General features: G+C 39.0%; 1 protein-coding gene across 1 annotated transcript in view; it reads right to left on the bottom strand.

Moving 5' to 3' along the window:
* roraa (RAR-related orphan receptor A, paralog a) overlaps positions 1–24109 on the bottom strand; it is a 441123-nt gene that overhangs the window by 123470 nt on the left and 293544 nt on the right. Inside the window, exon 2 of the mRNA XM_007246493.4 lies at positions 19911–19940. Within this exon, the coding sequence (XP_007246555.1) occupies positions 19911–19940 (30 nt within the window). The remainder of the gene's footprint in view (positions 1–19910; positions 19941–24109) is intronic.

Genomic DNA, 24109 nt, shown 5'->3' with positions numbered 1-24109 from the left:
GAGGCAGATTAAGCGGTCACAAAGAAGCGAGGAGGCCCGGGTACGACTGCTTCAGGAGCCCCCGCTGCATATCAGCAACCACGTCTGGCCTTCAGCCTGGCCTGGGCAACAACAAAGAGCGCAGAGAGGTCCTCCGTCATGCCCAGGCTGCTCCTTTCAACCTCGCTTGCCGTGAGCAGCGGCTGCAAACAGACTGTCTTCATTTTAAACGACTTAAGTAGAGAAAGTGCCTTCACAAAGGCCTATTTGCAATTTTGACAAAATCACTAAAAAAAAAAAAAAAAATACACATATATATTTATATAAATACACACACACACACAAATAAATAAATAAAACCTGCTGAAAAATGAGGACCTGTCATATTGTGCGTTTGGAAGAAAAAGTGGCGAGGGGGAAAGAGAAGAAAAGGATAAAAATCACGCTGTCCTGCTTTACGACAAATAGATATCTCTATTGATTTCCTTTTTACCGCGCCGGCCCATCCCTCTCCGCTGTGATTATACTGACCTATTTCAGATAAAAAATGGCCGGCTATTATGGATTAAAGCAAAGCGTCCAAAAGCAAAATATCCTTTCCATGGAACAAACAAATAGACCAAGATGAAACATAATTTATTGTTCAAATTGGAGAGTGTCAAATTGAGTTTCTATCTCGTTATTCCAGATAGAAAATCTCAAGTTTCTGTGGCATGCTGAGTGTGAAAACGCTTCATCCGAACTGAACTGCACACTTTGAGGATGTTCTGCTTATTTAAAACAGCCCTTTCCTCCACACGATCGCGGCCGTTTTCACCTCATTTGATGGACGCTCTCGTGACTAGAACAATGCTTTTGGAATAATGCTTTTGCTCTAGATGTTGTTGTCAGCACTGTTGTAACGTACAGTCTGTACACAGCTAACGTCTTTGTTTTCTTTCATGTCTTTGATGAAAGCAAAAAATTATGGTGAGCTGATATGATGCTCTCTATATAATAACAGTGGTGCTTCTCATAATTGACACTGTGTAAGTCTGTGCCAACTATCTACAGGTTTAAACACTGCCTGCCTTTCAAAGCATATGGGATCACATACAGCTCTCTTATATAGAAAATATAGAACAGAATAGATCATTTTGGGTGCCAATTCAAAAATACATCAACTCAAGGTCTCTATCAGTGTTTTCTGGCCTGTACCACAGGTAGACACATCTGAGATTTTAGAACCATTTATAACCATGTGATTATTGTTATTTAGGAATGCATTCTAATTCATTCATTTATCCTTTTATCTTATCCTCTTTCTCCATCTCAGGGAAAGAACTGATCCAGATGCTACCTGAGATCATTGGGCACAAGGCCAGAATTCCTCCTGGACAGAGCATCAGTTCTTTGCAAGACTCAGTCCTTTGCAGCACATTCTCATTCACTGATTCATTTATTCATTCATTCATTCATTTATTCATTCATCTTATCCTCTTTTTCCTGGTCAGGGTCACAATCGGTCCAGAGGCTATCTAAGATCATTGGGCACAATGCAAAAATGTCAGTCCCTTGCAAGACATGAAAAGCACATTCACATTCACTGATTCATTCACCCATTTATTCACTGATTCAGTCATTCATTCCTCTTCTCATTCAATCTTACCCTTTTTCTCCTGGTCAGTGTCGAAATCGGTCCAGATTCTACCTGAAATCATTGGTCACAGGGCAAAAATGTCTCCAGGACATAGTGTCAGTCCCTTACGAGACACAAAAAGGCACATTCTCATTAACTAACCAATTCATTCATTAATTCATCTTGTCCTCTTTCTCTAGGTCAGAGTCAGAATCCTGGACAGAGCATCAGTCCCTTGCAAAACACGAAAAGACACATTTTCATTCACGTGTTCATTCATTCATTCATTCATCTTATCTCTTTTTCCTGGTTATGGTCATAGCCGGTCCAGAGGCTACCTGAAATGATTGGGCTCAAAGCAAGAATGCCTCAAAAACAGAGCGTCAGTCCCTTGCAAGACATGAAAAGCACATCCTTATTAACTAATTAATTCACTGATTCATTCATTCATTTAACCTATACTCTTTTTTTTCTCCTGGTCAGGGTCAGATTAGGTCCGGAGGCTACCTGAAATCATTGGGCGCAAGGCAAGAATGCCTCTAGGACAGAGTGTCAGTCCCTTACAAGACAAAAAAAGGCACATTCTCATTCACTGATTCATGCATTCATTCTTCCATCTTATCATCTTTCTCCTGGTCAGTGTCTCAAGGCCTCTGGAACCTACCTAGAATTATCAGTGGGTGCATCGTAGGAACACCGCCTGGTCACATCCCTAATTCATCACAGGGAACAAAGAATTTTAACATTTTAAATCTGCATCAGTGCATGTCTACAGCCCCAAAACAGCAGAGTACACTAACTCCTTAAGACCTTTAAACCATCCAGAGATCCAGAGCAGCAGCTAAGGCACAGTAAGACAGTGTAAGGCAGCGTAAATCCACCCGGTCCTACATTATCCTCTCCCTCGCCTGCTCCGCGCGGCGCAGAATGACCTCGCTAAGCTGATCAATTCGGAAACGAGTTATGACATATCATAAAAGGTAGCAGACAAGGAGCAATTTGCGGCGCATGATTTATCGGTGCATTACAAACGGAGGGGGGGGGGGGGGTTTGGGGGGGGTTGAGTAGTGTTTATGTGTCTATTCCGTCTCGACACAGGTTTGGATAAGTGGGTAGATTTTGCTGTAAAACAGATGTTTTATACGAGGGAGAACATAGCGGTAGAGTAATTCTTCTATTCAGCACGGACTAGTTTAATGATAGCCCTAGGGCTATTGAGCGCTTTCAGATTGTTAATATTTCAGCGAGGCTGGCTGTCTTAATCATTTGACGGAGATTAGCGAGGTTGCCTCTGTGCGAGTCTCGCGGCACTCGGCGGGGAGGTAAACAAATGAGAGAGCAGGGGGTTAGGCCATGCTTCTCAATAAGGCCGGAGTATGGAGACAAATAAACCCTTACTGTGCTCTCTCTCTCGCTCTCTCTCTTATGCTGTACATGTCTCTCTTTCTTTTTCTCTCTTTGTCTCTCTCTCTCTCTTTCTCCTTGGATCGATGACTCTCCTTCCCCGTGGTCCTGACTAACCCGAGTGGGATTTAGACGAGCTCCTGTAACATGGCTACAGCTGTCACTCTGGCAAGCATTTCCACCACAAACAAGCAAATACTTCATTTGCTCGATGCTTGTCACCCATGACTAACTATACATCAGACGCAGAACAATGTGATAGGAAGAGTAATTCTCTCCAGAATAACAAAAAAAAAAAAAAAAAACGCACACAATACTTAGACAATTCATCTTCGCCAGATTGAACATGAAGCCTCTTGACAAATTCAGGCCATCACAGAAATATAAGCTGATTTCAATGCACTAAAATGCTGCATGCTTGTCACTCTTGTCATTGTTGGGATAACTTTTTTTGTACGTATGGAAGGAAGAGGAGGAGAGAACAAAGCATTGTGAGCAGAGCTACTATCAAACAATTTACACAATGATCAGCCATAACATTAAAAAAAAAAAAAGTGACAAGTGAAGCGACTAGCCCTGGTTATGTTGTTACAATGTCGTTACACTTGACTAGATATGGGTATAATTTAATAATAGTTTAAGGCAAACTGTTAACAGTCAACCGTCAAGAATCTAAACAACTTTGACCAAGTCCGAACTGTTATACATAGATAGTAATGAACGGGTCAAAGCATCTTCAGAACTTCAGGCAGGTCTTTTGAGGTATTCCCAAAGGTGTTAAAAGAATTCACATTCATTACTCTATAGGTAAAAGTATAGATACAAGGGTTTAAGAAAACTGTAGAAGTTAAAGTATCAACTCAAGCTTTTAATACAAGTAAAAGTGCGCAAGTACTGCTTTCAAAAGTACTTGAAGTATAAAAGTAAAAGTAATGTAAGTCATTTAGGACGAAAGCTTAAGTCCTGTCACAGGAGCCTATCGTGCACTACCCATCCTCGCTTGTGAAAAGGAAGTGCACTTAACAGCATTAAAAGTGTGTTCAAGTTTAATATACTTTATGAAAATACACATTAAATATAATTTCCATAAAATGTATTTTTAAACAATGCTTTAAATTATACATTGTGTTGAAAGAAGATATATGTAGTGGCATTAATTACTGCTTAAAGTGCACTTTTGTTTTTTTTTTTTGTTTTTTTTTCAGTTGCATTAAAGTGTACACAATATGTACATCAAAACACAAAGTAGTACATTTACAATATACTTCAATGTATTAAAAAAGGTGTTTAAAAAACACATACTTAAATCTACTTGATTTCCAGTAAGTTTGCAGAAGTTGTATGAAAAAAGCACTAACACTAACACTTTTATGTTGTATTTAAATATAGCTTAATTACAACTAAAATATACCTAAGTTGCCATAAGTTGTTCCAAAATCATACATTTAGTATGTATTTAAGTACATATTTTAATTTTGAAAAGTATGTACTTTTCCATGTTAAGTATACACTTTTCTGTTACAAGGGATCCCCTCTCTAAAACACATTTTTCAAAAAGCCATAATGACTATAATATTATATTAAAATGTTAATGTTGAAAAATTTGCTAATCTTGCTAAGCCCAGAAGTGGCAGGCTGAGAATAATATCAGAAAGGCAGAGAAGAAGAATGGTGAGAACAGTCAAGGACAATCCACAGACCACCTCCAAAGAGCTGCAGCATCATCTTGCTGCAGATGGTGTCACTGTGCATCGGTCAACAATACAGCGCACTCTGCACAAGGAGAAGCTGTATGGGAGAGTGATGCAAAAGAAGCCATTTCTGCAAGCACGCCACAAACAGAGTCGCCTGAGGTGTGCTTTTCCCAGTGGTGTTAAGGACTCTAACAGCTTTAATAACAGTACAGAACCAGATAGATCATAGATTCATGTGAATTATGGATTTGGTGAAATTTATTGCCATATACCACAAAATATCTTCAAAGATTAAGGTTATGAAGTTCGTGTCTGGACAGGTCATAGCTTTTTTGTTTGTTGGTTTGGTATGTTTAATTATGGATGAATGCTATATGTACTAAACATAATATATTACAGATTTAGTGTAGGGTAATGTATAATACAGTAGAACATACCATAAACACAGTAATCTAAAGGTAAGCTATTGCAGTACCAAAACCTAATGATTTGTAACATAAAGTGGAGCACAGAAATGATCCACATCAGTGTGAAAGTGTGTATTGTACAGCATTTACACACATTGCAGTTAAGATAATGCTCTTCCTGCCTCAATACATGTAGATCAGATCGAACACAAACCACGCACACAAACACTAAGTGCATTTAGAAAATGATATAATTATGTGTAAAAGATCTTTTCAAAGTGAAAAGATGAAACAAAAGCTGAAAGCGAAGAAAACAAAGGTGATGGAATTTGTAGACGCTGGGTGTGCGACTGATATCATCTGTGTGTCTAATTTAACCACAGATGTGCTCAAACTGCCTTTAGACTTCAGAGCAGCCGACGGACAGCCAGACACCCACAAACCCAGACACACAGGCGTTACTGAGCCTGCTATCTGTGGACTAAGCAGAAATGATCACACACACACACACGCATGTGCACGCACACACACCGGCAATCACACACAGCATCTCACACATAAGGCAGAGAGAGAGACATAGTGAGCCTGCCAAAATCTCAGACCCTGAGAGTCATGAGGGTGCCACCCACACACACACACATACGCACACACACACACACACACTTTTTCTGCCAGCATGTGGGGTCACCCACCGTATATATATGTTTTATAATATAAAAGTTTATATACAGTACCAATCAAAACCTTCTCAGTCAAAACCTTTTATATACTTTATTTTCTACATGGCAGATTAATATTAAAGACACCAAAAGAATTGAGACACATATGGAATTATATTATAAACAATAAAAGTGTTTGTCCTCTACAATCCCCTGACTGAAAACCCAACTAAGATGGTGATTTGAGGTGATTTAGGATGATCAGGAGCTTCACAGCTCGAAGTTCTAAATTTTCCTTATGAGTATATTAATTTATTTGCAAACAATATATATTGTACAGCACTGAAAAAAATATATATAAAGAGACCACTTCAGTTTCTGAATCAGTTTTGAATCTGATTTTGCTATTTATAGGTATATGTGTTTGAGTAAAATGAACATTGTTTTTTATTCAATAAACTACAGACAATACTTCTCCCAAATTCAAAATATGGTCATTCAGAGCATTTATTTGCAGAAAATAAGAAATGGCTGAAATAACAAAAAGATGCAGGGATTTTAAACCTTAAATAATGCAAAGAGGACAAGTTCATATTCATAAAGTTTTAAGAATTCAGAAATCAATATTTGGTGGTATAACCCTGGTTTTTAATCACACTTTTCATGCATCTTGGCATGTTCTCCTCCACCAGTCTTACACACTGCTTTTGAATAAATTTATGCCACTTGGTGCCAAAATTCAAGCAGTTCAGCTTGGTTTGATGACTTGTGATCATCCATCTTCCTCTTGATTATATTCCAGAGGTTTTCAATTTGATAAAATCCAAAAAACTTATCAATTTTAAGCGTTCTCTTATTCTTTTCAGAGCTGTATATATGTATATTAATCCTTAAAAGAAAGTTTTTTATTTTTGTTTTGTTTCTATAAGGTTGCTGTTCTATAAATATGACAGTGTCATCATATTAATGCCAATTATTTAACTGTAAGCCTAAACCTAACCTTAATATTAACCTTATCAACCAAAAGCAAAATACTTATGTCATCATATATTATTCTATATATTATTGTATATTAGACTATTCTATTATTTTTTTCTGTATTTTTTCACTATAAAGGGTGAGAGAGAGAGAAAGAGAGAGAGAGAGAGAGAGAAAGAGTGAGAGAGAGACCAAGATAAAGGCCTGAGCTATCTCGTATGATCATCTTCTTCTGCTTCTTATCACCAGGTCCTGTCATCTCCTCAACAGGTTACAACAATCCTACCTCCTCTCACAGACATTCAGACTGCAGCCTCTCCTACAGTCAGAACATAACTACACACAATACATGTACTAAATCATGTGCAGACATTTTATTTTATACATTAAGACTGAATTAATCATCTGCTGCCTGATATTTGTTTTCATCTCAGTATGGAGACCATTCACTACTGTATCCAGTACAGTTTACTATCTCACTCTTTCCTCAGACATCAGTCTATTCCTAACAGCCTGATCTCAGTCCAGGCTCAGTCTGAACTCTAGCTGCTAGTAAAACTCTATTGTTTATCTAAGGAAATGACCCAGCTGCCAACGATGGTCTGCATGGCCTTGTGGAGGACCAAATAAACACACCGTCCAATAAATCTGCCCACTTCAAAAACACAAGTAAACTTTATATGAGACTGAACTGTAAGTGGCGGTGTGTGGAGAGATATGTGGTGTTTTATAAGAGTCTGTGGTTTACAGACAGCGATTTCCCGAGGTCGAGGTCAAGTGATTTGAGGCAAATTGGGAGATTTGCCAGAATTCAAATCAGTAAAAAGAATCAATCAATACTTCTACTGCAAAATGTTGGAGGTTCTCGGATTAATTCCAGTAGTTGGCAATATGAATGTGTGATACTGTTACAATTCTGATCACAATGGAGTGTATTTATACCATGATGACCGGGATTATTTCTGGATATAGATATAGTAAAAAAAAAAAAAAAAAAAGAATTTTAAAACAGGTACAAATCTGATTACTCACACCACTTCAGTAAAAAGAAACAGTTTAAAGACAACCAAGACACATTTAAAACAGATACCAAACCGATTACTCAAACCACTTCAGTGAAAAGCAGTGTAAACACAAAATAACGATCACTCAAACCACTTGAGTAAAAAAGCTATGTAAGTGCAATCAAAAAAACATGAAAAAGACATGAATCTGATTACTCAAACCACTTCAGTAAAAATCAGTGTAAAGACACATTTAAAACAGGTATAAATCCGATACCTCAAACCACTTTAGTTAAAGGCAGTGTAAACACAACCAAGACATGTTTAAAACAGATACAAATCTGATTACTCAAACCATTTCAGTAAAAAGCTTTGTGATTGCAACCAAGACACATTTAAAACAGATACCAAACCAATTACTCAAACCACTTCAGTGAAAAGCAGTGTAAACGCAACCAAGACACATTTAAACTAAAAAGAAATCCAACTACTCAAACCACTTCAGTACAAAAGCTATGTAAGTGCAATCAAGACACATGAAAAAGACATGAATCTGATTACTCAAACCACTTCAGTAAAAATCAGTGTAAAGACACATTTAAAACAGGTATAAATCCGATACCTCAAACCACTTCAGTAAAAAGTAGTGTAAACACAATCCAGACACATTTAAAACAGGTATAAATCTGATTACTCAAACCACTTCAGTACAAATGCAGTGTAAAAATAAACCAAGACACATTTAAAACAGATATAAATACAACTACTCAAACCACTTCAGTAAAAAGTAGTGTAAACACAATCCAGACACATTTAAAACAGGTATAAATCTGATTACTCAAACCACTTCAGTACAAAAACAATCAGTCCTACAATCAGTATATCAGAATACAATCCAGTCACAGGTCTTCAATTTCCACTGTGACATTTTACACATCCTCAGTAAGAAACAATCAAAACTGATTGTTAAAAAAAATGTTAATCAGCTACTGAATATTAATGACCAACATTAAGCCCCTGTGCTCTAATTTAGCTCAGCTTAAAAAATATATAACACCAGAAAAATATACATACAAATATTAGATACACAAATAATACCAATGCAAACCAGGAATCAAATGTAAGAATAATGATTGAAATATGAATTCAAAAACATCCAAACTATAAAATATATATATATATATAAATCAGTACACTGCACTGCAATGAGTTCATGACTATAACTCCTTTTTTAAAACGTGACAGAGCTGCTTACTGTACCTCTCCTATATCCCTCTTGCTGGTAGAACCCTGTTCAAAACAGCTCATATAAAATTCTGTATGTAATAACGTGCTCCTCTCAAGTTCATGGCGAGTGCAGTTTTGATGTTTACACCATGATGCTCATTTCAAACACATCAAAACGTGCCTTTTAACTCGACTGGATCAGAAGAGGAAGTGTTCATGCATGATTTGTTGGTAACTTACATGTGTGATCAAACAAATCCGAGAATATACAATTAACAATAACTAAATCTGGATTGGTCTCTTAGTGGGGAATTTGGGAAATTTTCCAGCAGGTAGGTTCATCCCCCCCTTTTTTTGTTGGTGAGTGTGGTGGTATGAAGTACTCTCAGGTTATGCAAATGAGGGAAAGTCTGGTAGAACCACGTCATGCATAAGCTTTATGAATGAGCAAATGTTACCGCAGTGCTGTTTAATCTTAAGGTCGTGTTAAAGTTACTAGCCTAGTATGACGTTCATCAGTAAAAAGCCAGTCACAGACTATTTTTATCTTTCTATGGGAAATTTCTGTTTAATAACTTGTGTGGTCCAGGAGTGTATACATCATAAAAACACACAGAATTAGATTAATTATTAGAAGAGTCACATCACTCCGTTTATACACTGCCAGGTCAAAAAACAAACAAAAAAAAGTCACCACCTGGATTTAACTAAGTAAATGATTTGGTGTTGAGTTATCAGATTTATATCTGTTTTACATGTGTCACGGTTGTGTTTACACTGCTTTTCACTGAAGTAAAATCAGATTTATATCTGTTTTAAATGTGTCTTGGTTGTGTTTACACTGCTTTTCACTGAAGTGGTTTGAGTGATCAGATTTATATCTGCTTTAAATGTGTCTTGGATGTGTTTACACTACTTTTCACTGAAGTGAAATCACATTTATATCTGCTTTAAATGTGTCTTGGTTGTGTTTACACTACTTTTCACTGAAGTGAAATCACATTTATATCTGCTTTAAATGTGTCTTGGTTGTGTTTACACTGCTTTTTACTGAAGTAGTTTAAATATTCAGATTTATATCTGTTTGAAATGCGTCTTGATTGTGTTTACACTGCGTTTTACTGAAGTGGTTTAAGTAATAGGATTTATATCTGTTTAGAATGTGTCTGATTGCATTTATACTGCTTTTTTATTGAATTGGTTTGAGTAATCGGATTTATGTCTGTTTTAAATGTGTCTTGGTTTTGTTTACACTGCTTTTTACTGAAGTGGTTTGAGTGTTTGAATTCATTTCCATTTTTGTATGTGTCTTGATTGCGTTTACACTGCTTTTTACTGAAGTGGTTTGAGTGATCAGATTTATATCTGTTTTAAATGTGTCTTGGTTGTGTTTACACTGCTTTTCACTTAAGTGGTTTCCGTAATCAGACTTCTATCTATTTTGAATGTGTCTTAGCTGTGTTTACACTGCTTTTCACTGAAATAAATCTTGTGACATTGCAGAAGCTTATGGAAACAATGCCACAGTGAATGCGTTCCACAATCAAAGCTAAAGCCGACTAGTTTATAGTATTACCTACAGTCCATTTTAACTTGTTAACATGTCTCACAATAACCATAAAACAATATACCATATATTATAATCACATAGATCTTTATTAAAGCAGACAATTACATCTTTAAACATTGTGATGTAATATTTTCACCACATCACTCATCCTTATATCATTCCCATGAATGTGCTAATCTGAAGCTCCACCAGAAGCTCTGTATAGGTGTAGGAGTTCTGCTTTAAACTGGCGTGGAGCAGTGGAAGGGAAGGAAGTGGATGGAAGGATGGAGCAGTGGTCGTAGCAGGGGTCATCAGTGAGAAGAGTGAAGTATCCATTATTTCCCGGAGAGGACTTCACCGTATTACGGTGCTGAGCTGGCGGTCGAGTGGGGGGGGAAGAGGGGCGGCTGCCAGCCAACAGCTGCCCCTGTAATTTATATTGATGAAGGGACCGGCGGCCCGCTTCTAGAGGTTTGATCACTCAGGCAAGAGTGGAGAGATGAGCTGAAGGCGTGTGTGTGTGTGTGTGTGTGTGTGTGTGTGTGTGTGTGTGTTACTGTGGGCATGCGCCTGAATGCACATTCCACTTCACACAGGAAAAGCTCCTCTATCCACACGTGTGTGGCCTAGTAAAACTACGCTCAATTAACTCCATCAGCACTAATGTCATGCTGGCTATATATTCTGAGATTTTAATTATGCTTTAAATCACATGCTACCGTTCACAATGCCGTCCTTGTTGTTGGATGCACTGAGCTGGATTTACTCTACATGTTTGTATTGGACGAACCATTACTCTAAGCTGCAAAGGAGAATCAGGACAGTGACAGTTAGTTACAAAAAAAAACAGTTGTGTAAATGTTATTGTTGAGGAAGTATTGCTGTTCCTACGATAAAAAATATACAAAAGACCCAGAAATTCATTTATGAGTCTGACCCTAGTCAAGCAACAGTCATTTACGCAATCTGTTTAAGTAATACTCTACTTTTAAGGGCACATCCTGGGCTTTCCAGCGATGCCTCAGTGGGAAATACAGCACTTTAGAGGTAAAAAACAATATTCTAAATATTATTTAAATATATGAGCTATTCTCGATTACGATAATGATTTGTAGTTCTTACATCACTTCTATTTTTTTCCCCTAAATTTCCTTCGGGTAAATAAAGTATCTATCTGTCTGTCTGGAAGGCACAACGAATGTATTTCTCTTTCTATTTAATTTAAAACCTATTTTTCAGAATAGTTAGCAGCCCCCTTCAACCTTACATGTTTTTATATTAAACACAGTGCAAACATAACCCCCATATGTTTCACTTAAGAACCTATTCTTAAGTCTCTCTAGTGAGATTCCCTTTGGCAGCTTCTATTTGTCAACCTATGCAATCTCGATTATCCCATTTTGAAAATATCAAATTAAAACAGTAATTCAGTTTGCCACCTACCATCTAACCATCACAATGTAAAGGCAGTGTGATGGATTCTACCGTTCTACTGAGTGAGTGTCTGAGCACACGATGAACACAGCATTCAGATCAGTACTGCACTACTTACTTCAGATTATTTCTACATCAGAGTTACAACGTAAGACAACTAAAGACAACTTTTTTCCACTTGGGATTTGACTGCCCACATAAACACGCAGAATTAGAAATTCTCAAAATGTGAGAATTAGCAAACCTGCAGAGAAACACCCTGGCAGCACCACTCACTCATCAACCTCCACCAGAGCCACAATCCACCATTTTGGCTGAGAACCTCAGACAGTACACAGCAGGATTAGCCAGCAGACTTCTTCTGAGGGAGGGATCTGTACCTACTGTCTGTGGCAAGTCATGAAAGTACTTTCAAATAAATTTCAAAGAGTTTTGATCTTTTATTGCAATTGAGCATGAACTAGCTTGTCTGTTTTTGCCATTTCGCACAAGCTAACACTAACGTGGTAAACACGTTGTGGCCAGCAACAACGTATTTGCATACAAGTGACAGAGCTTTTAAAAGGCTCTTTCTGAAAGGGACTGAAACTGGCAAGAATAGAGCTTGTGAAGTCTCTATATGTGAAAGTGAACATGTTTTGCATAGCCCATATACCTATTATAACTTGTATAAAAAAAGGTATAATATGACCCCTTTATTAATGAGTCTTTTTTATTATTAAAACTCCAAAGCCAAGGTTTCTTGGGGAAACAGGAAGATTGGAAACAAAAGATTACCCCAATAAAAATCGCAATACTACAGTATAATAAGGCAAAGCAGCGTACGATACAGTAGCTCTCTAACAGAACAAAAAACACGGATCTCGTACAGCAAACAAACGCGAGAAGACGCCTTCCATAACCAGTACAGCCTTACATCCTCCTACAGATGCTGTCGATAGAAGGTGCCAGACTGAACCCAGCCCTCATTAGCACTTTACAGCCTATAAAAATGTCTGTTCTCCTTGTAACTGACAAGACCTTTTCCTCCCACCATTACATGTCCTTTGAATCCTCTCTAGCGAACAGCACGGCTTTGACCCGAGACCTCGGCCCCGGCATGCCTCCGCCGCACTTCAGTCACTCGCTCTCTCCCCTTTCACTCTGTGACACGCATCATTACCATTTCTTTCACTGAGATTAAATAGTGCGGTCCGGCCTGTGTCCGTGCCTTTGAACCCGCTCTCCTGAAACATGCTCTTTGATTTCGCTTCCTCGCGCTTAAGCAGGGCCGATCAGGGCTCTAATTAAGATAGCAGTAGGCCACTGGATGAAAGAGAGAAAGACTAACACTCTACCTTTACTCAAGCAGAACGGGAAAAGACACGGTAGAACGTGTCCCTTCCAATAAAGGCAGAGACCAAGTAGAGATATGTAAATAGATTGTGTGTTTCTATGGAATTGGATGAGCTGGTATTGTAATAGGAGCTACAGATTAATAAAGAACTTTATACTGATGATGTTTTAATTGGCATACATTAAAGCAGCAGTCTTTAAAACTGAAGGCAGTAGTATTTCTAAGTAAGAAGGGAACAAAATATCATAAGAAATGCAATCAAATGCTTCTGCAATCTAAAAAAAACACAAAAAAAAAACAGATTGGTCTGGTAGATTTTTTCCCACAACTATTTACCACATGTAGTGGTTGGTGTGGTGCAGTGGATAACACCACCGCCAGCCAGTGAGCTGTCACATAGGAGACTCGGGTTCAATTCCAGGTCTGGGAAACTACAGTACAGTATGCTGTGCTACACCAATAAGAGTAATAGGAATAACCTTGTAAGTCGCTCTGGATAAGAGCGTCAGCTAAAATGCTGTAAATGTAATGGAAATGTAATAGAAATATATTTAAGGACACATCACATAACGTCTTTCTGAAAGCTTTTGCTGGTTACTTGAGCAACCATAGTGCTGCTAATGCTGCTGGTGCTGATACAAGATCTACTGCGAACATGGAGATATCTGAAAAAAGATTCAACTTTATCTGCTCAGTTTTACAGATTGTTACGAAAAGAACCAAAGAAACAATAATTAGAGGCAGAATTAGAACTTAAGAGAGCTGGCGAGATAAAAGAAAGCATAAGAGTCCTTGCTAAACTCACCAGATTCATCACAGATACATTCTCACCAGAGAGGTCTCTAAATCCCCAAAACCTACAGACTGCTGCTTTAAATATGTACTGTTTTAGACATATCAGTCCAGTCTTTAACTCTTCTGAAATATGTTTTACTGATGTGGCTTTGGTTTCAAATGGTTTATGAACACCTCATTTAAAACAAAAAAAAAAAAACATCGAAATCGCTCAATCCCATTTCACCCCATTGGTCCTAACACTAATTCGCAAGTGCATGCCTTTTTATAGGGTGTCCTGATTCTTGTTAGGCAGGAGGGGGAGGAGGGCTAGGTGTTAGAACTGCATGACCTTTAACTGATTTTTTTAGAGGCACACTCAAAACAGAGGACTATGAGAATCACTGGCAAGATGGCGGCACAAATGACCAAAGAAACCCCTAAATATAAATATTTTCCTTGTTAAAATTACAATTAGCTCTGTATTAGCATAGTTTTATGGCCACTTTCTTCATAACAAGCATAAATAAATAGCTAGTAGTTTGTCTCACTAGCTAGCTAGCTTATCTAACTTTTCCGATCCACCTTAAATGGTGCAAGAGAAGGCAGAGTTTGCAGCATTTAAGGTGGAATGGAAAAATAAAGCAAAATTAAAACTCATTTCAGCAGCTCCCCATTACAAAGGAAATAAGGAATGAACAATACAAATGAAATGCTGCACCACCTGCTTCCCTTTTTGAAGACATACAATAAACCCTAAAAAAGTTAACTAGTTAACATGCAGCTAGGTTGATGAACTTTAGCACTCCACTGCTATAGCTACAGCTCTGGAAAAAATTAAGAGACCACTTCAGTTTCTGAATCAGTTTCTATCAGATTTTGTTATTTATAGGTATACGTTTGAGTAAAAATGAACATTGTTGTTTTATTCTATAAACTATGGACAACATTTCTCCTAAATTCCAAATAAAATTGTTGTTATTTAAAGAATTTATTTGCAGAAAATGAGAAATGGCTGAAATAACAACAAAAAAAAAATATGCAGAGCTTTCAGATAATGTTCAAATCATGCAAGGAAAACTAAAAAGTTCATATTCATAAAATTGTAAGAGTACAGAAATCTATATTTGGTGAAATAATTCTGTTTTTTTTTATCACAGTTTTCATGCATCTCGGCATGTTCTCCTCCATCAGTCTTACACACTGCTTTTGAATAAATTTATGCCACTTGGTGCCAAAATTCAAGCAGTTCAGCGTGGTTTGATGGCTTGTGATCATCCATCTTCCTTTTGATTATATTGCAGAGGTTTCCAATTTAGTAAAATCAAAGAAACTCATCATTTTTATGTGGTCTCTTATTTTTTTCCAGAGCTGTATATCTGTATTGGCTACTTGGAAATGCTGAGTCAATTCTTAGGAGGAAGATTACTTTAGATGTACAAGAGAGAAATAGGATTGAGCTTAAATCAGAATCAAAACCCTCTCTGATAGCTTTATTTGTTTTATTCCAGTATTAACAAGTCCTGTCCAGCATATTGTGCTTATCAATACCATCGCCAGAAGACAGAGGAGATAAGAAAATAACAAAAAAAACTAGAAAAGGTAAAGTTCGTGAACGAACTTTAAGTTGGCTTGGAAAAGAACACTAATAACGTTAAAAAGTTAAAATGGTTGCTAAGCTTTTTCCGTCTGAAGAGTGTGAAGAGTCATTGATATGCTGTTAACTTTTGGCTAAACGCTAAATGCTAAAAACGCTGAAATCTAAAAACATTTGGTTTAACGCTGAAATCTAAAAACATTTGGTTAAACGCTGAAATCTAAAAACGTTTGATTAAACGCTGAAATCTAAAAACGTTTAGTTAAATGCTGAAATCTAAAAACGTTTGTTTAAATGCTGAAATCGTAAAACTTTTGGTTAATCTTTTGATTGCCAATTTGTTGCTAGGCAGTTGCTATCATTTCTGAAGTGGTTGCTAAGCTGTTGCTAGGCAGTTGCTAACATATTAAAGGTGGTTGCTAAGGTGTTGCTAGGTGGTTGCTAGGTTGTTGCTAGGGTGTTGCTATGGTATGCGGGGTGGTTGCTTAGATGTTGCTAGGTGGTTGCTAGGTGGTTGATAACTTGTTGCTAGGTGGTTGCTAAGGTGTGCTATGGTATCCGGGGTGGTTGCTAAGGTGTTGCTAGGTGGTTGATAGGTGGTTGCTAGGGTGTTGCTTGGTGGTTGCTAAGGTGTTGTTATGGTATCCGGGGTGGTTGCTAAGGTGTTGCTAGGTGGTTGCTAGGCAGTTGCTATCATTTCTAAAGTGGTTGCTAAGTGGTTGCTAGGCAGTTGCTAACGTTTTCCTAGTGGTTGTTAAGGTGTTGCTAAGTGGTTGCTAGGCAGTTGCTATCATTTCTAAAGTGGTTGCTAAGTGGTTGCTAGGCAGTTGCTAACGTTTTCCTAGTGGTTGTTAAGGTGTTGCTAAGTGGTTGCTAGGCAGTTGCTATTGTTTCTAAAGTGGTGGCTAAGTGGTTGCTAGGCAGTTGCTATAATTTCTAAAGTGGTTGCTAAGTGGTTGCTAGGCAGTTGCTAACGTTTTCCTGGTGGTTGCTATGGTATTGTTAAGTGGTTGCTAGGCAGTTGCTATCATTTCTAAAGTGGTTCCTAAGTGGTTGCTATGCAGTTGCTAACGTTTTAATAGTGGTTGCTAAGGTGTTGCTAGGCAGTTGCTATCATTTCTAAAGTGGTTGCTAGGCAGTTGCTATCGTTTTCCTAGTGGTTGTTAAGGTGTTGCTAAGTGGTTGCTAGGCAGTTGCTATCATTTCTAAAGTGGTTGCTAGGCAGTTGCTAACGTTTTCCCAATGGTTGTTAAGGTGTTGCTAAGTGGTTGCTAGGCAGTTGCTTTCGTTTCTAAAGTGGTTGCTAAGTGGTTGCTAGGCAGTTGCTAACGTTTTCCAGGTGGTTGCTAAGTGGTTGCTAGGCAGTTGCTAACGTTTTCCAGGTGGTTGCTAGGCAGTTGCTAAGTGGTTGCTAGGCAGTTGCTAACGTTTTCCAAGTGGTTGCTAGGCAGTTGCTAAGTGGTTGCTAGGCAGTTGCTAACATTTTCCAGGTGGTTGCTAAGTGGTTGCTAGGTAGTTGCTTACATATTCCAGGTGGTTGCTAGGCAGCTGCTAAGTGGTTGCTAGGCAGTTGCTAACGTTTTCCAGGTGGTTGCTAAGTGGTTGCTAGGCAGTTGCTAACGTTTTCCAGGTGGTTGCTAGGCAGTTGCTAAGTGGTTGCTAGGCAGTTGCTAATGCTTTCCAAGTGGTTGCTAGGCAGTTGCTAAGTGGTTGCTAGGCAGTTGCTAACGTTTTCCAGGTGGTTGCTAAGTGGTTGCTAGGCAGTTGCTAACGTTTTCCAGGTGGTTGCTAGGCAGTTGCTAAGTTGTTGCTAGGCAGTTGCTAATGTTTTCCAGGTGGTTGCTAAGTGGTTGCTAGGCAGTTGCTAACGTATTCCAGGTGGTTGCTAGGCAGTTGCTAAGTGGTTGCTAGGCAGTTGCTAACGTTTTCCAGGTGGTTGCTCAGTGGTTGCTAGGCAGTTGCTAACGTTTTCCAGGTGGTTGCTAAGTGGTTGCTAGGCAGTTGCTAACGTATTCCAGGTGGTTGCTAGGCAGTTGCTAAGTGGTTGCTAGGCAGTTGCTAACGTTTTCCAAGTGGTTGCTAGGCAGTTGCTAAGTGGTTGCTAGGCAGTTGCTAATGTTTTCCAGGTGGTTGCTAAGTGGTTGCTAGGCAGTTGCTAACGTTTTCCATGTGGTTGCTAAGTGGTTGCTAGGCAGTTGCTATCATTTCTAAAGTGGTTGCTAAGTGGTTGCTAGGCAGTTGCTAACGTTTTCCAAGTGGTTGCTAGGCAGTTGCTAAGTGGTTGCTAGGCAGTTGCTAACATTTTCCAGGTGGTTGCTAAGTGGTTGCTAGGTAGTTGCTAACATATTCCAGGTGGTTGCTAGGCAGCTGCTAAGTGGTTGCTAGGCAGTTGCTAACGTTTTCCAGGTGGTTGCTAGGCAGTTGCTAAGTGGTTGCTAGGCAGTTGCTAACGTTTTCCAAGTGGTTGCTAGGCAGTTGCTAAGTGGTTGCTAGGCAGTTGCTAACGTTTTCCAGGTGGTTTCTAAGTGGTTGCTAGGCAGTTGCTAACGTTTTCCAGGTGGTTGCTAAGGTGGTTGCTAAGCAGTTAATAGGTGGTTGCTAAGCCTTGGCTGGGGTGCCGGGGTGTCCAAACTTTTGACTGATAGCTGCTCCATACAGCAGCTCCTCCATACACTCACAGTACTAGAGGAGCAGGGGAGAGAAGGGGTTCCGTGCGCAGAGCTGCTCGTGTGCGAGATGGAACTCTGGGCCCCCCATTCATTTCTATGGGAAAACTTCGTACGACAATTGTACGAAAACCGTACGTCGCATCATTTCGTAAAGCATATTTTCGGAAAAAACGCGGTAAGTTTTATAGACCAGCTGAATTACGTCTTCGTATCTCAAAAATTGTGACGTTCACGGCCGTTCAAAATTCTCCCCCATTCATTCCTATGGGAAAAAAAAGCGTACGTTTACGAAGTTTTTACGAAAACCGTACGATATATCGCTTCAAAAAGCACAAGCAACCTAATCGGGCATAGGTCCGACGATCCTGTAAAGTTTCGAGTTTCTACGTTAAAAGCCCTAGGAGGAGATAGTGATTAAATTTTGCGAAGAGAATAATAATAATAATAATAATAATAATAATAAGTAGAATAAGAAGATTACGAAGAACAATAAGTTGGCTTTTCCAAGCCAACTTAAAAACCTTAATCTGTGAGATATGCTGAATTTTCAAAGGTCACATGAACACCATGTCGAGTCGTCCACACTCCCCCCTGCTTTGAGCTGATCTCTATCTCTCAGAGCTAAAGTATGAAAGGCAGTTCAGAGTTTTTAACCTCCCTCGCAAAGGTCACGTACAAACCACATCCTTGTTTTTCAGTTGCAAGCTGCACACACAACGGAGCACTGTCTGAAAGAACTGGAATAAAACAGTCATATGATCTGTCTGAAGAAGCACCATCACTTCAACTGGCCGTCATCACAGAGTTTCTGAGTTAACGTTTATCAACGTTATTAGATTCAGTTCAAATACACAGCTGTGCGCATATATTCTATCTGACCTGTGCTGGAGGACACATGCAGCACAGCTCTAGAAAAAATTAAGAGACCACTTCAGTTTCTGAATCAGTTTCTTTGATTTAGCTATTTATAGGTATATGTTTGAGTAAAATGAACATTGTTGTTTTATTCTATAAACTACAGACAACATTTCTCCCAAATTTTAAATAAAAATATTGCTATTTAGGGCATTTATTTTCAGAAAATGAGAAATAGCTGAAATAACCAAAAAAGATGCAGAGCTTTCAGACCTCTATAATGCAAAGAAATCTAATTCATATTCATAAAGTTTTTCTCATAAAGAGTTCAGAAATCAATATTTGGTGGAATAATCCTGTTTTTTTTTTTAATCACAGTTTTCATGCATCTTGGCATGTTCTCCTCCACCAGTCTTACACACTGCTTTTGGATAGCTTTATGCCATTCCTAGTTCAAAGATTTAAGCAGTTCAGCTTGGTTTGATGGCTTGTGATCATCTATCTTTCTCTTGATTATATTCCAGAGGTTTTCAATTTGGTAAAATCAAAGAAACTCATCATTTTCAAGTGGTCTCTTATTTTTTTCCAGATTAAATAGCATTAAATATCTCAAATTTAAGCCTGGTTGGACGTTCTTCAGTGTGCATTCTTCTGCTTAAGGCTAATCATGGGGGTAAAAAAATATATATAAAAAGATAAAAAAAAAAAACTTCAGGTACTTACAAGTGTGTGTCTTCTTTGTTACTGAAATACCTAAAAAAGACAAAAAAAGAAAAATAAATACACTTTATACACTTACACGATACAATTCCACAAGAATATTATACACTATACAGCGCAATATTTACATGTCATCTTTTCAATCTCTTAAACAAGAAATAATCCACGTATTAAAGAAGAGTAACACACGAAGCACCAACGCAGCACACACTCAGCCCTGCTGCAGAATGTAGCTGCTCTCAGTCCTGACATTGACCCGAGGCCAAAAGCTGCTGTTGACTGTGACAAAGTTGCCCAGCGATGCCACAGGCTGTGCCCAGGCAAGGTCACCCAGGTCAGCATGCAGTCACAATACCAACCAGCCAATTGCCTCACTGTCATGGCTGACCTTTGCGTAGATAGAGAATGCAGAGCGGAGCATGTGCGGAATGCTAGGCAGACCTGTGAGTGGCTTTCTACGGCAGCAAACGAAGCCCACCGGCTAGGAGGGCACCTCTGTGTGTGACCTTACAAAGCACTGTAGTGTAGAGCATTATGGTGCAGAGTCAGTGTGCAGTAGAGTCATTATCTAATGGGGTGGGTACATCTGATAAGCCTAAATGGGCTTACATGTGTGTGTGTGTGTGAGTGTGTGTGTGTAGGTGTATTTGTGTTTGCATAATGTCTGTAATAAAACATACAAAAAAACCAACATGACTAACCAGCAAGGTCAGGACCAAAAAAAAATGACCCAAATTCATTTTTAAAAGCACCTTTACCATTTTTTTACAACAGTCTGAATAGCTTGTAAACAGGTCTTTTAAATATCTCCTTTCGCTAAAATCCACTTTTTCTTGCTCTGTGTGAAATACAATAGGTCTCTCTGAGTTGTATATGGATGCAGCACCTCATCCTCTATTATCTGCAGTAGCTAGAAAAAGAAAAGCCTCAGAAAATCAAGTTGATCAGGAAATGCTCTGTGTCTAAGTCAACCTGTCAGTTCAAGGCCTCGCCCACCTTGGCTCCGGACCGCCCACAGGCAGAGCTAAAGCCAGTCTGCAGCAGAGCCGACACTGTCAGCTAGCTAAAGAGCTTACAGCTCTGTTTACACCTGCTAGTTAACGTTAGCTATTTTGTGTAAGTAACTATAGGTTTAAATCGAATCTCCGGTGGATTCTGCGTTTTACCGAGACCTTAAATATGCACTAGAGAAGCACGGTTTGACAAGGCAGCACAAATCGACAGAACACCGGTCAGGTTATGATGTAGAGCAGACTCTACATCATAGGGCTTCAATGTGGTGAAACTGGCCAAGTACCAAATCACCAAGTCTAAGGTAAGAGTTTAGTAGCGTTAGTAGCTGAAAGAAACATTATCAATGGCGCTCGCACCGCAGCACTGTTAACATTTCTTAGTGGTGCTGAGAGTCCGGCGTAAAGCGAAGTTTGAGGGTTAACTTTACCTAGCACTATATCTCCACAACTAAGGCTTTATCTCTGAAATCTTTGGTTTTACCAAATTGAAAACCTCTGGAATATAATCAAGAGGAAGATGGATGATCACAAGCCATCAAACCAAACTGAACTGCTTGAAATTTTTTGCATCAGGAGTGGCATAAAGTTGTCCAAAAGCAGCGTGTAAGACTGGTGAAGGAGAACATGCCAAGATGCACGAAAAACTGTGACAAAAAACAGGGTTATTCCACCAAATATTGACATATTTAAACTTTATGAATATGAACTTGTTTTCTTTGTATTATTTGAGGTCTGAAAGCTCTGCATTTTTTTTTGCTATTTCAGCCATTTCTCATTTTCTGAAAATAAATGCTCTAAATGACAATATTTTTATTCTGAATTTGGGAGAAATATTGTCTGTAGTTTATAGAATAAAACAACTATGTTCATTTTACTCAAACATAAACCTATAAATAGCAAAATCAGAGAAACTGATTCAGAAACTGAATACACTGTGGTTATGTATGTGTATGTGTATGGTGATGTGTTGGCTCATTTGATGATTATCATCTCTGCGCAGGCCTGATCATATGTGTGTGTATAGCTGTGTGTGTGTGTGTGTGGGTACGCCTGTGCGGTGATGGGCGTCGGGGAGAGGGGGCCCCATGTGGGCCGGACACACTCATGCTCCACGGGGCGAGAGTGCACTAATAGATCCCACTCGTCATGCGGAAAGCAATGCCTAATTTCTGTACAGCTCGCGTCTGAAACCCAGGGGACGACGCGCTGACGTGATTCAATAATTCCACACACAAAAAAAACAGAGGAGAGCAGAGAGGGTCTGGCCTGATAAAACCATGCCTCTGACATGTGTGGGGGCTGGGGGGCTAGAACCCAGACAACAGCATGGAGGGAAACAAACGAGCACACACACACACACATAACACACACACACTATACCCAGAGGCCAGAGTCACTACCTTCCAGCCCCACATGCTCAGAGCCAGGAGTGCATCCAACTGCGGCATTACGCAAGAAAGCAAAGAGGCAGTAATCCTCCTGTAACTCCTGCCTGCAATCAAATCACACAGCAGTCAGCATCGGCTTTAGCTCCCATTAGCCAACCATGACGTCAAGCAGCGGCTAATAGTGACATGAATGGGGCTCTGGGCGCGGCGTGAGTCGAGCACCACTAACCTAATTCTATGAGCCAGTGTTCCTCTCGCCATTTTGGGAAGATTTCTGGTGTAATGGGGCGGAATTATAACATCAGCACAACCAAGGGAATTACTCTTTTCATCCATCCCCTCTTATTCTCACTATTTTCTCTATTATCACAGACCCTCCATCCTTGAAAACACCATTATAGACGCATTCAATGCTCTACCTGCCTCTTTTATCTGTGTTTTTCTCATGGAATCTATGGCATAAAACTTATGGAATAATTAGCTTGGTTTCCTATTATCATTGTGTTGCTATTTGCAATATATGTATTCTAGACAAGCAGAAAAAAATAAATTAGTAATAAGTAATTTAGACTAAACTACGTTGAGTGAACTTTACAAAAACTCCTCATATATACCATATTTTTCACACTATAAGGCGCACTTCAAATCCTTTATTTCCCCCAAAATTTAAAATGTGCCTTATAATCTGGTAAACCTTATGTATGAATTTCATCAGTCACATTGTAAGGAGCAGTAAAGCCTCTCAGCTGAAGTCAATGTTTAGTTCCTCAGCAACTATACTGGAGCAGAATTAGCATTAGCCGCTAACCTCGCTAAGCGCTAGCTCTTTCGCCGTTCAAAGGTGAGTATTATCGGCTGTAGTCTGCTAGTAACCCCGGCTGCAGCCTGCTGGTAACCCCGGCTAGCACTGCTGGAGCAGCATTAGCATTAGTCGCTAAGTTACACACGCTAAGCGCTAGCTCTTTCACCGTTTAGAGTTGAGTATCTCGAACTGTAGCCTGCGTGTTTACCATGTTAAATCAAGCTTTGTGGGACGAACCGCTAGCTAATATCGCCCTCGCTTACCGGAACACTTCCAGAGGGTTCCTCAGTGTAGCACTGTCGGGCAACATTTACTAGTGCTAACTGCTAATGCTAATTCTGCTGCACCTAGCCTTAGTAGAAATCTGGAATTCTAAGCTTACTGTAAATAAACACTTTAAAGTGCTGTACTCAGCAAAAAAAAAATCAGTATGGGATTAGTAACTATGTAGACACTTTGTTGAATCCCGTATTTAGGATTTGATAAGTTTTTACTTGTGAGTGATGTGCAAGTGGAAATTTGGAAGTATATTTTATATATTTTTTTGCTGTCCAGACTATCAAAACTCAACCGGGATACATTTTTTTAGACCAAAAATTTATCTTGGTTTTGGGTTTGCAGCCTTAATATCACTAAGTTCTAAAGACAAATTCTGGGTTTAGGTACCTAATTGGATAGATGGTTTGGAAATGTACCTTGTATCTTGCTTCCTTTATCTTACTCTTAACCTCACCTTTATTCTATAACCTTTTGTGAACCTCATTCTCCTGCTGCTGTTACTTTTGTTAAGAAACAGACCGTTTAGGCTAATCTGTTTCTATTAGTTTTCTACTGGTTAGTAATTTCAGTATGTGTGGAGGAGTGAAGATGGCGTGAGTAAGACCCGTGCTAGGAAAGGTGTGGATTGAATGCGTGCTGGTGAAAGCACTCCTGCAGCAACTGACCACAGAGATGAATCGATACAGCTGTGAATACGGCTGATACGCTATCAGTGTGTGA

The sequence above is a fragment of the Astyanax mexicanus genome, chromosome 2, assembly GCF_023375975.1.
Source record: "Astyanax mexicanus isolate ESR-SI-001 chromosome 2, AstMex3_surface, whole genome shotgun sequence".
Classification (NCBI taxonomy): Eukaryota; Metazoa; Chordata; class Actinopteri; order Characiformes; family Acestrorhamphidae; genus Astyanax; species Astyanax mexicanus.
The sequence above is the reverse complement of the archived record's forward strand: the minus strand, read 5'-3'. Positions and strand labels throughout refer to the sequence as shown.